Source organism: Microcaecilia unicolor, chromosome 2, assembly GCF_901765095.1.
Source record: "Microcaecilia unicolor chromosome 2, aMicUni1.1, whole genome shotgun sequence".
NCBI lineage: Eukaryota > Metazoa > Chordata > Amphibia > Gymnophiona > Siphonopidae > Microcaecilia > Microcaecilia unicolor.
Genome location: NC_044032.1, coordinates 306,358,888 through 306,371,673, shown reverse-complemented (window position 1 = coordinate 306,371,673; position 12,786 = coordinate 306,358,888). Strand labels below are relative to the sequence as shown.

At 41.1% G+C, this 12,786-nt stretch overlaps 1 protein-coding gene across 2 annotated transcripts in view; it reads right to left on the bottom strand.

The window, feature by feature from the left end:
* The window catches only part of PLPPR1 (phospholipid phosphatase related 1), a 456,773-nt gene that overhangs the window by 193,952 nt on the left and 250,035 nt on the right, over positions 1-12,786 (bottom strand). For both annotated transcript variants that reach the window (XM_030194307.1, XM_030194308.1), the window contains exon 3: positions 1,241-1,429. In XM_030194307.1, the coding sequence (XP_030050167.1) occupies positions 1,241-1,429 (189 nt within the window). The remainder of the gene's footprint in view (positions 1-1,240; positions 1,430-12,786) is intronic.

Sequence of the window (12,786 nt, the reverse complement as noted above, 5' to 3'; positions counted from 1 at the left end):
AAGCTGACGTCATGCTTTTATTAAAAAAAAAAAAAAGTCCCAAAACATAATCACATAATAATGATTATAGAACACCAAAATAACCAATATAGTTTGCTGCCATGGTCTATTATTCTATGGAACCCTTCAATAAGCATGTTATTCATCCTAACTGAACTCAATTTTCCATCTACTTATCTGTGACACATAATTTCAATATTTGTTTACTTGGAATTGCGGCCTTTCTGGTTGGGGAATTAAGTAATATATTTACCAGCAGTATGCTTTGTCCATGTCAGAAGAAAATGTACCACACACATCAAGAAAAGAGGAACAGTATGTATACAGAGCTAATAAGTACATAATACCTAGTGTAAAGAATACCATGGGGCCGATATTCAGCTGGTAGAAGGCAGCCTGCAATTGGTGCTGACCCTAGATATTCAATGCTGGGCCATTTCCAGTGACTGGTATTGAATATCTGGTTTCATTTTTGGCCACCAGAACTTAACCGATTAAGCTGGGCTAACCAGTTAAGTTCTTAGCACTTGAAGATAGAACTGCTCTTTATGCAGTCCTATTTATCCGCTTAACCCAGCGCTGAATATCGGTGCTAACCAGCAATATTGCTCGATATAACGAGTTAGCAGCTATGCACTAACAGCGAATATTCAGCAGAGATAACCAATTATCTCCCACTGAATATTCACAGTTAGCTGGTTAAACACTATTTAAGCGGTCAGCAGACATTGTTGACTGAATAATATTGGGGAGAAGATGTCTTAATGTCTTATTGACATGAGAAAAGCAGAGGATCTGAGGAATTGCTTGGACTAGGAGTAGGGATGTATATTCATTTGAAACAATACAGGAAATGCCTATGACATATACTATGCCATTTCATGTCATTGGCAAATGAAAGTGAACAGAAAAAAAAATGAAATGTCATGTTGTTTCATTTGCCATCAATAATTCACACTCTTGTGAAAGAGCATGCCCTCTTTGCACAGACTACATATTCTTTCAAAAGTGTATGTGTTCTTTCAGAACAGTGAACGCTCTTAATGACATTGCTCCAGTGATGGTATGAGAGGAAAAATACGAACAAAATGAACATTCCCAGAAATAGCACGAAACAAATTTTATTTGGCTGCACACCTCTAAATACTTGTGTGGGAGCATGGCCATTAATAATTGCATTATGTATTTGAAGAACTAATAGCTGCCCATGGAAGGGAAGTAGAGGTTTTTTGATACTTACAATTACTGTTGGGGTGGCTGCCAGCACGCAGTAGAGCACCAGGGGGGTAATAAAACTCTGTTCTTCTGAACCAGGGTAAGGTTTCATGAGTGTCCCATCCTGACAGAAGAAGCCTTGAATGTGCACCCGAAAAGTCTCAGTGCATTCGAAGTAGTAGGCAAGCAAAACGGTCCCAGCCATGATGACAAGCTGAAAATACAACATGGTCCAAGAGAAGTATTAAGTGCTGTTAGCAGATACAGCCATGCCTATGAGCAGCCTTAGCCCCATCATCACCCCAACAGCCCTTCATATAAACCATTAGGAAAACAACATCCATGAGAATCTTCAGATAAAAGCAGGGCTAGAGCTCAGTTTTAAACAGACAAATAAGATTACAACACAGAAGAACATGTTTTGCCAAGTCCTTTCGAAACATCAATGTACTTCAAGTTGAACTGTAAACCGAAAAATTCTCCTTTGCTTTCCAAACATATAGATGGCTTGGATAGCTTCTGGCAGCTTGCTAACTTAAGTTTGTATATATACAAGAAGGGAATTAACGAGTTGAAGGCAGTGACGAGCCCGGCGGTGATTGGCTGCTTGCCTGTCTGACCCAGCCTTTATCATTTCCACACAAGTGCATTTTTGAGCTCTTAAACAAACCAAACAGCAGCCTCATCCTCTAACACATATATGAATGTTTTTTTCAGGGGTAAAGGAGAGTGACTGGTTTTTCTCTCTCAACACTGCTGTCTTCCCTTCTATCTTCCCCTTTCCTCTGTTGGCCACTCTCCCTCTCATCCTCTTCCTTACCGGGATACACTTCTTCCTCCTCCTTCCCTCTTCCCCCTCTGGTGTTCTGGGCATGCATCCTGGGCGCATGCCCAGGCACAGTCCTCCTGCAGAAGTCCCTAATGCTGAACGCTATGAGCATGCCTAAATTTGCATCTCATTAGCATTGAGCATTAGGGAGTTCATTTGCCCTGCTGACCCGGCAGTATTTTTCCAGCGCTGTTCAAAACAACACCGGAGTTTTAAGTATCTGGGCCTCAGTGTTTCACTGCTTATCCACTGCTTTCACAGCTTGCTTGTTTCTTCCATTCCAGCTGCTGCTTCCTCCAGCACCTCTGTTATATTATTTGACCTCCATTTTCATGAACTCTTTGAAGTGTCCTCACCACTTTCTTTTCTTCTTGTAATTTGACCCTGTCATATATTGTGGCTCTGGCTTCAGGCTTTACTTCTTCTTTTCTAAAGTGAACATATGTTATGCAAATTTTCCAAAAGAAACTACTCATGTACTTTGTACCTGCTATTTGACTGAGAAGGGTAAAATGGCTGAGAAGTGTAAAATGATGCATGTATTTTTGAAAATATCAAGTGTTCTCAATCTGTTTTACTCCCCCTGATCTAAACATGATGAGGGAAAGGCTTTTTTTTCCCACAGCTAAAACTGCATACACTGAGGAAACCTGTGCATACTTCTAGCAAGGTGGAGGTGGGGCAATTAATCTTAATGTATGTAGATTATATTGAAAATTCTTCTTCTCCTTGAGTAGCTCTAGGAAAGACTTGAAAGGTGTACATTTTCCACGACAATTAAAAAAAATGTTTTTATAATACTACGGGGCCTATGACCTTATGCTAAGGCCCTATTAACTACATTTTACTAAAGTTTTGCTATAATACAGTAATTGCCAAAATTAAAGCATAGTTACTGCTAAGCTTCTGCATTAATTTATGGGGGTGTACGAGCACTTTGGGAAGGCAGACAGAGGGATAATGCAGAGAAAAGTCACTAATGGGTGATAAAGTACAATGTAGTTCGCTATACTTCTTAAGGTGTTAGCCTCAATATTAACAGTTAAAGTGCACTGAGGACCTCCACACTGACTGTTAAGATGCAGACCCCTCCTGTTCATTGCCTCAAAATGGAATTTGCCATGTTATTATTATTATTATTATTTATTGCATTTGTATCCCACATTCCCCCACCTATTTGCAGGCTCAATGTGGCTTACATAGATTTGTTAACATTGTCATTTCAGGATATCAGATACAGTTAGTAATGTGTAGTAATCAAGGAAGAGAAGAAAGAAGAAGGAAGAGAGTAATTAGGGTAGTTATAGAAGGTGGGCTGTTTAATGTTAGCTGTTTAATGCACTTAGTGAGCACTGTAAGCTGTATTAAATAACTAACACAGCCTAATAAACAGGTCCCTAAATGTTCAACAGTGCAACTCAGTATAATTGTTATGTGCATTTAGAATGGGCCTTATCAGTACAGTAGAAAGTTGTTTTTAAGAATGTGATTATGGTATTAATATAAATGTTAACACCAAAAAGTTTTAACTACCGTGTTAGCTGTAGCCTGAATCGCCCCATGTTAATTGGTCCTTTCACTTTATTTATTACATTTTGAGTAGAGAGGTGTGATAGCTGTGTTAGTCCACTTTTAAAGGTAATCAATAGAAATAAAACAAAATAAAACATGGAAAAGAAAATAAGATGATACCTTTTTTATTGGACATAACAGTACATTTCTTGATTAGCTTTCGAAGGTTGCCCTTCTTCGTCAGATCAGAAATAAGCAAATGTTGGTAGATGACAGTTTATATCTTGAATATATCTTACTAATGAGATATTGCACTCTCCAGTCACCTAGCTCTGAGCTACTACTACCTGTTTGACTATTCTCTCATCTCTGCAATAAAGCTGCCTCTCCTCAGATTTCTACCTCCAACCGCTGATACAGCTTTCAGAATTATGGAGTCTCTGTGCCCTGGGGCAACACTTCTGAACATCTGACTGTGAGTAAATTATCTATATTTATTCAATAAACGAAACTTCAGGTGTGTTCTGGTGTGCCAAGGTTATACTTCAAGATATTGAGACTTTACAGTTAATAAGTCTTATATATACTGTCATCTACCAACATTTGCTTATTTCCGATCTGACGAAGAAGGGCAACCTTCGAAAGCTAATCAAGAAATGTATTGTTATGTCCAATAAAAAAGGTATCATCTTATTTTCTTTTCCATGCTTTATTTTGTTTTATTTCTATTGATTACCTTTATTACATTTGTATCCCACATATTCCCACCAATTGGTAGGTTCAATTTTAGTTTGGTAGCATGGTGTTTTCTTCTTCCCTGAAAATTGGAAAACAAAAAGGACTTCCCTCTGGAACCTACATTCCCAAACACCACCTCTGCCCACCAGCCATAGCAGGGTTCTTTTTCTTCTGACAAACATTTTTGTTAACAGAATAACAATAGTAAAATGACCAAACATAAGATAAATAAAATCAATGAGGTAAACCTGGAGATAGCAAATTAAATCCTAGTACTAGGACTAACCATATCAGAAATATAAACATTTAACAGCAGTGTAAAACAATCAAATAACAGAAATATGATAAATATCAGCAAAATATGAATGATACCATAATAGACAATATGAAAGAACATTCAAATAACATAGACATGTTACAATGTCGACATAATACCAATGAAACACATTAAGTATACATTAGAACATTCAATTAACATAGATAATAATGCTAACGTTCGTACGATACAAAAAAACATCTTAATAGCTAGCTAAGGGGGCAAGTGCAGTTGAGACATATGGACAGACTAGCTAAGGGGGCAAGTGCAGTTGAGACATATGGACAGATAGGTTGGGTAGCACAAATGCATTGAGATAAACAGATGGGTGCTAAACTGAAATTATATGTACAGTTAAATAAGATATGAGGAACTGGTAGAAGTAAACAGCAAGCTAGTCAGGTGTGGAGTGACTGAATAGTCAGTTGTCACATGTATTAAAGGCTTGGGAGAAGAGCCAGGCTTTCACCTGTCTCCTGAAGTAGAGGTAGTCATAATTTGGCTTTAGCTCACACCTGTTGCCAGTTGTTCAAGGTGACTTACATAAAGGTACAATAGATATTCTTCTGTCTTCAGCTTAAATTTTAAGGGGCCCTTTAGCTAAAGTGTATTAAGCAATTAACATGTGAATTAGTACATATTGAGGCATATTTTCAAAGCACTTTGGGAGGCTAAGTTCCATAGGTTTCTATGGAACTTTGGGAGGCTAAGTGCTTTGAAAATATGCCTGATAAGCTGTTAGCGCACATGCTTGGTAACTGTTACCATGCTGTCATGTTATTCCTTAGTTGGCCCCCCTGCAACCTAAATTCATTGGCCCACACTACTACAATTCTAGGTGGGGTAGAATGCATATACATATGTCATATAAAAAATTCAAGGTATGAAAACATAATCATCATTGACAGGTGGAGCTTAATCTGTTCCAGTATTGGAAAATCAGTCATGATGTCAAGAAGTTCAGGAGGGAAGCACTGAGTAGTTTCAGGTTTATTAAAAACTTGATATACGCCCCTCAAGTGGGATCTTTTAGTGTTGTTTACATGGAGGGGCATAATCGAACGCGAACGCCCATCTCCATGGGCGACTATCTCCGAGGACGGGTATGCGAAGGGGCGGGACAGACCTTATTTTCGAAAAATATGGGCGTCCATCTTTTGTTTCGATAATACGGTTGATGCCGGGCAAATGCATCGGATTTGGGCGGATTTGAGCTGGGAGATATCAGTTTTCAGCGATAATGGAAAATGAAGGCACCCAGCTCAAAAACGAACACATCCAAGGCATTTGGTTGTGGGAGGGGCCAGGATTCGTTGTGCACTGGTCCCCCTCACATGCCAGGACACCAACCGGGCACCCTAGGGGGCACTTGTAAAAAGTAAAATTAAAATACCTCCCAAGTCCACAGCTCCCTTACCTTGGGTGCTGAGCCCCCCAAATCCACCCCCAAACCCACTTCCCACAACTCTACACCATTACCATAGCACTTATGGCTGAAGGGGGGTACCTAGATGTGGGTACAGTGGGTTTTGGAGGGGGGGGGTTGGAGGGCTCCCATTTACCAGCACAAGTGTAACAGGTGGGGGAGGATGGGCCTGGGTCCACCTGCCTGAAGTCCACTGCACCCACTAACAACTGCTCCAGGGATCTGCATACTGCTGTGATGGAGCTGGGTATGACATTTGAGGCTGGCATACAGGCTGGAAAAAAAAGGTTTTAAAGTTCCTTTTTTTGGTGGGAGGGGGTTAGTGACCACTGGGGGAGTCAGGGGAGGTCATCCCCGATTCCCTCGGGTGGTCATCTGGGCAGCTGGGGCACTTTTTGTGGACTTGTTCGTGAAAAAAAAAAAGGGTAAAAAAAAAGCGGCCCAAATTCTCGCTTCTGCCGCCCTTCTTTTTTCCATTATCGGCTGAGCGCACCCATCTCTCCTTGGCCGATAAACACGCCCCAGTCCCGCCTTCACCACGCCTCCGACACGCCGCCATCAACTTTGTTCGTTCCCGTGACAGACTGCAGTTGGAGGCGCCCAAAATCGGCTTTCGATTATACCGATTTGGGCGCCCATGGGAGAAAGGTGCCCATCTCCCGATTTGGGTCGAAATATGGGCGTCTTTCTGTTTTGAAAATAAGCCTGATAGTATAAAATCATATAAAATAAAAATAGCTGGAAAAGAACTGGAACTACATTGTTAGATAATGCAGTGGAGAATAAAAGTTACATCAAACAAACATTTGTAATCCTGGCCTCTGCAGTACAGACATCCCAGGCCAGACAGTCGATAATTCTTCAAAGTCTTATGAGCCTAATGCATAACAAAATAGAAAGGTAACTACAAAGGATATGCTAGGCACACAATCTTTGTACTTTATAGTGTGGTAAGTACAAAAACTTACTGTACTGTAGTAAAATGGCTGCTAAGTTTGTACCTGAGAGAGTAGAAGCTTACGTGACTTGCCCAAGGTCACATGACACAGCAGTTGGATTTGAACCTAACTTCCCTATTTCTCAGCCTGCTGCTCTATTAGGTTGCTCAATGAAAGCTACCACTGTGTGATGGAACATGGCATATGATGTTTAATATGAGCAAGTGCAAAGTGATGCATTTGGGAAAGAGGAACCCCAACTATAGTTACGTGATGCAAGGTTCCACATTAGGAGTCAGTGACCAGGAAAAGAATCTAGGTGTCATTGTTGCTGATACATTGAAACCCTCTGCTCAGTGTGCAGCGGCAGCTAAGAAAGCAAATAGAATGTTAGGTATTATTAGGAAAGGAATGGAAAACAAAAATGAGCATGTTATAATGCATTTGTATTGCTCCATGGTGCAACCACACCTTGAAAATTGTGTACAGTTCTGGTCACCACATCTCAAAAAAGATATAGTGGAATTAGAAAAGGCATAAAGAAGGGCGATGAAAATGATAAAGTGGATGGGATGACTTCCCTATGAGGAAAGGCTGAATCGGCTAAGGCTCTTCAGCTTGGAGAAAAGATGGCTGAGGGGAGATATGATAGAGTTATATAAAACTAGTAAAAATGGCCCGTTTCTGGCGCTGATGAAACGGGCGCTAGCGGGCATGGGACTCCCTTCCCCTCCCCTTACGGTACCTGTTCCGTGGGCCCAGGAAAGAAAGAGCCCCCTCTTTCCTCCAGTAGCGGTGGCTTCCTTGCTGCATCGTGTGGGAGTCCGGCTCTCGGCGTTTCAAAATGGCCACCGAGAGTTGAAGTCTCGCGAGGCAGCTTGAACTCTCGGCGGCCATTTTGAAACGCCGAGAGCCGGACTCCCACACGATGCAGCAAGGAAGCCACCGCTACGGGAGGAAAGAGGGGGCTCTTTCTTTTCTGGGCCCATGGAACAGGTACCTGTAGACCACCAGGGAGACACGCGTAAGGGGAGGCGAGGTGACAGGGGGGGAGGGAGGTTGGTGAGGTTAAGCATGTGCTACCGTGGGCGGGGCGGTAAGTTGTAAGGGGCGGGCTACGTGGCGAAAGGGGCCGGGTTCATGTGCACGGCGGCGGCGGCTGGGATTTGTTGGAAGGGGAGGAGTAGGGAAACACGCTCCCTACTGCTCCCTGTGCGTTAATTTGTTTTCGTGTTCCGCCCTCGATGTCATCACGTGTGACGCGAGGGCGGGGCATGAAGATGTTGTGGCTTCACCACCATGAAACCACGAACCGGTGTGTGAGTGACTTCAGTGACGTCAGTGTCCTCAGAACGTTGAGGCTGCGTTTTATTATAGTAGATAATGAGTGGAGTGGAACGGGTAGACGTGAATCACTTGTTTACTCTTTCCAAAAATACTAGGACTTGGGGGGAACACAATGAAACTACAAAGTAGTAAATTTAAAACAAATCAGAGAAAATATTTCTTCACTCAACGTATAATTAAACTCTGGAATTCGTTGCCAGAGAATGTTGTAAAAGCAGTTAGCTTAGTGAGGTTTAAAAAAGGTTTGGATATCTTCCTAAAAGAAAAGTCCATAAGCCTTTATTAAGATGGACTTGGGAAAATCCACTTCTTATTTCTAGGATAAGCAGCATAAAATGTACTGTTTTGGGATCTTGCCAGGTACATGTGACCTGGATTGGCCACTGTTGGAAACAGGATACTGGGCTATTAGTTATTTTGAACATTTATATCCCACAGATTCCCACCATGGCGGGCTCTATGTGGCTAACAACATTTATGAAAATAACATCATACAAATTCAAGGTCGGAACAGAGAATAAGGTACATCTTGGGAGGGGAGCAAACAACAGGAGGTACAAACAAGGGCTGGTAGGAAATTAAATTGCAGAAGAGTATGATTTTTCACATAGATAAGTTTTAAGGGACTTCTTGAACAGATTGGTTGGTAGACTCCTTTAATGTAGATGGTAGAGCATTCCAGTAACGAGGACTCACAAAGCAAAAGGAGGAGGAGAAGAGCAATTTGTATCTTAGATTCCTGCAGCTAAGATAGTGGAGAGTGAGATAGGTACGAGAAGTCTTTATGGAATTCCTGGAAGGGAGGTCAATCAGGCTGAACATATAAGCTGGAGCTTCCCCGTAAATGATCTTGTGGGTTAGAGCACAGATTTTGAATTTGATACGCTCTTTTATCGGGAGCCAGTGAAGTTTCTCTCTAAGGGGTTTTGCTGCATCAAACCTTGATTTACCAAATATTAATCTCACTGCCGTATTTTGCGCCGTCTGGAGCTTCTTTAGGATGTGTTCAGTGCAGCCGGTGTAAATCCCATTGCAGTAGTCAAAATGGCTCAGTACTAGAGAGTGGATTAGAGTCCAGAATAGGTCACATGGTAGGAATTGCTTGATGCATTTAAGTGACCACATGGAGAGGAACATGGAGAGGAACATTCTTTTTGTAATAGATGTTACTTGAAGGTCGAGAGACAAGTGGGAATCCAGAATGACACCAAGCAACTTCATGCTATCTGCGATAGGGAGGGAGCAGCAATCGAGCTCGGGATAGATTTATTAAACTGGGAGGAGAGAATGAGGCATTGGGTCTTTTCCTTGTTAAGCTTGAACTTAAAAGCGTTTGCCCAATTGACCAAGATGGCAAAACTGTTCTGAATTGCGTCTGAGATTTCGGTTAAGGAAGATCTGAAGGGAATGTAGATAGTTACATCATCTGCATAGATGTAAGGGTTCAGGCTATGTTTGGATAAGGCCGTAGCAAGTGGAGTCATCATAATGTTAAATAGGATTGGTGATAGAGGGGAGCCCTAAGGAACTCCACATTGAGATCTCCAAGGTGGCAAAATAGAGGAATGGACTTTAACTGATAGGATCGAAATGAGAGAAATCCTCTAAACCATTCTAAATCATTACCTCCAACACCGAAATCAGCTAATAAAGTAAGAAGGAGGCTGTGGTCAACCATGTCAAAAGTGCTGGACATATCAAATTGTAGAAGTAAGATGTTTCTTCCCAATTGATATTTCCTTCTTGAAGTTGGATAGGAGTGTGACCAGTACTGTCTCGGTACTATATTGAGACCGGAACCCGAATTTGGAGGCATGGAGAATAGAAAATTTATCCAAATAATCAGTGAGCTGCATATTGACCATGCTTTCCATAGTCTTGACTAACAACGGGATTGTTGCAACGGGGCGGTAGTTAGATATAATGCTAGGTTTGGACTCCAGGTCCTTAGGGATAGGTGTAAGGAGAATGCAACCATGATCTTTGGAGCATGAAGTTCAGATAGGGTGCGAAGTCAGCAATAAAACACTCTGGCGCTGATTTTAGTAAGTAATTTGGGCAGCTATCAAATTTGCAGTGGGTTTTTGAAAATTTGCTGATGACTTGAGACACCTTCTCAGTTGTAACTGGGTCAAAGGTATGGATTGGAATATCTCTGGAATGTGATCTTCATTATATGAATGTCTTTCCATTCACTTGGAAGCGTCTCTCAGCTGTGAAAGATGCCTTTTATGGGGAATTCCTTTTGTGCCAGTGCTCAGATGTTCTTGAAAGTGGGTCAGTTTCTGTGTGTTGAGTCCAGGAAGAAAGATAAACTCCTATACTAATTGGCGTAAAGCAAAAGGGACAATTACTATGGGAGATTTCAGCTACAAAATCTATAATGTTAAGTTAAAAAAGTTAGTGACATATGGTCTAAATAATATTTACCCTTACGAGACCCATGATAAATACCAGGAGAAAGCTACATATCTTGCTATTTCCTGCAGGCCCAATAAAGCACCATTTGAATATGGTAAGTGCTCATTTATATGTGGATAATTGCTAATTTGTGATTAAGTACTGCCTTAACATGCATGTTAAGGCCTTCTCAATAGAATGCTATTTTTAGGATACCAAAAGGTCCTTACTGTACATTCTAAGTGTCAGTGTGCCCCAATATCACAGACTGGATAACAAATCTAAATAACTAAATGTTTAGGCCAAGGATGAAAAGGTTTGATGAAAATCCAGTGGCAGCTGTCCCCACATTGCATAACAGTATGGTATTACAAATGTAATCCATTTTATTTTAAATTGAAATGTTTTCATCTTTTTCAGCAGCTTAGTATATTGTTGATAACATTGGTTGCTATGGAGATTCCTGTTCACTGACATTAGAAGATCTGTTCATTTGCCAAAATTCTAATAGAATAACCATGAAATTTATTACAAAAATACCTAGGTTATAATACTTTATATTTTTTTTTAGGATTTATTTATCACCTTTTGAAGGAATAAAACATAAGCAACAGACAATTACAGCAGTAAAAGAGCCCCTGAGTAAAAAAAATATTTCCTCCTATTTGTTTTAAAAGTATTTCAATGTAACTCCATTGAGTGTCCCTTAGTCTTTGTACTTTTTGAAAGAGTAGAAAATCAATTCACCTCTATCACTTCTACTCTTTCTACACCACTCAGGATTTTGTAGACCTCAATCATATCTCCCCTTAGCCAGCTGCCAAGGAAAGGAGTGATGGCTTGGAAAGTTATATTTATTTTTCAATTATTTTGTTAATAAAAGACTTTATGGCCTTTTGACTTGCTACTACTGTTCTTGAAAGGATGCAGAGAGAGAGGTGGATGTAAATGCCTGTGTTAGGCCTTGAAGCCCTTCCCCTGCTCCTCAGGGCAGCATTTATCTGGATACTGGAGATATTCAGACTGGTACCCAGATAAATGTCTGGATCAAGATAGGAGAGCCTTTTTGCTGACCTAACTTTCTCTGGATAGCAGATTGAATATTGCCACTAACTGGGCAACTCCTAGCTCTGACCAGAACCTCCCCAGCACTGCCCTGATAATTACAAGGCAATCTGACTAGATTTTTAGCTTTATCTTTGAAGAAAACAAGTTTATCCAGATTTTTACATTTCCCAGTAAAATGCCAGCAGTAGCACCTTATTTGTATATGTAAATGTCCCTTCTGAATTTCCATTTAAGCACTGCTTCTACATATAAATTAGGCCTGTTTTTCACTGTCCTGACTTATGTATAGAGATTATATTTATTTATTTATTTATTTATATGTTGCATTTGTATCCCACATTTTCCCACCTATTTGCAGGCTCAATGTGGCTTACAATTTTCCGTCATGACTTATGCCATTTCAGAATACAGATACAATATGCAGAGCAGCTAAACTTTTTTTTGCAGTTTAAATAACTATTATATATATGCTTTGACCACATAATTAGATCCTCTGTTTTTACATAAACAGATAAAGTGTACTGTATTGGACCTCATCTAGATGAATAAGAGTGAGGAGAGAATGGGAGACAGAGTCCCCCAAAACTGCCCACAAGCCTAAGGCACAGCCCTTCAGCTGGGCAGAGGACACCTTAACATGGCTGACCCCCTCCCCCCACTCTTCCCTCTTGGGCAGTTGAGGAGGGGAAGAGGAAAGGTGTAATGGGCTCAAAAGAAGGGCACAGTTGTTGGAGGGGGTTCCACAGGAGGCAATGGCAGGGTCATGGGGCATCACCTCAGCAGCGAGCAGTTGAGTGCACTAAGCACTTGTGGAAGGGAGAGGGAATGCGTGGGCATTTTTGTCCCCCCCCCCCCCCCCCCCCACACACAAACTCAGTTTGGAGTATTGGGTAGAGTAGGTGGTAAATTGTTGGGTTGCTCTTGGATTTGGCTGGATGGGGAGTTATACTGAAGTTCATGTTGATGGACAGAGGAACGAGACCTGCAATCAACAACA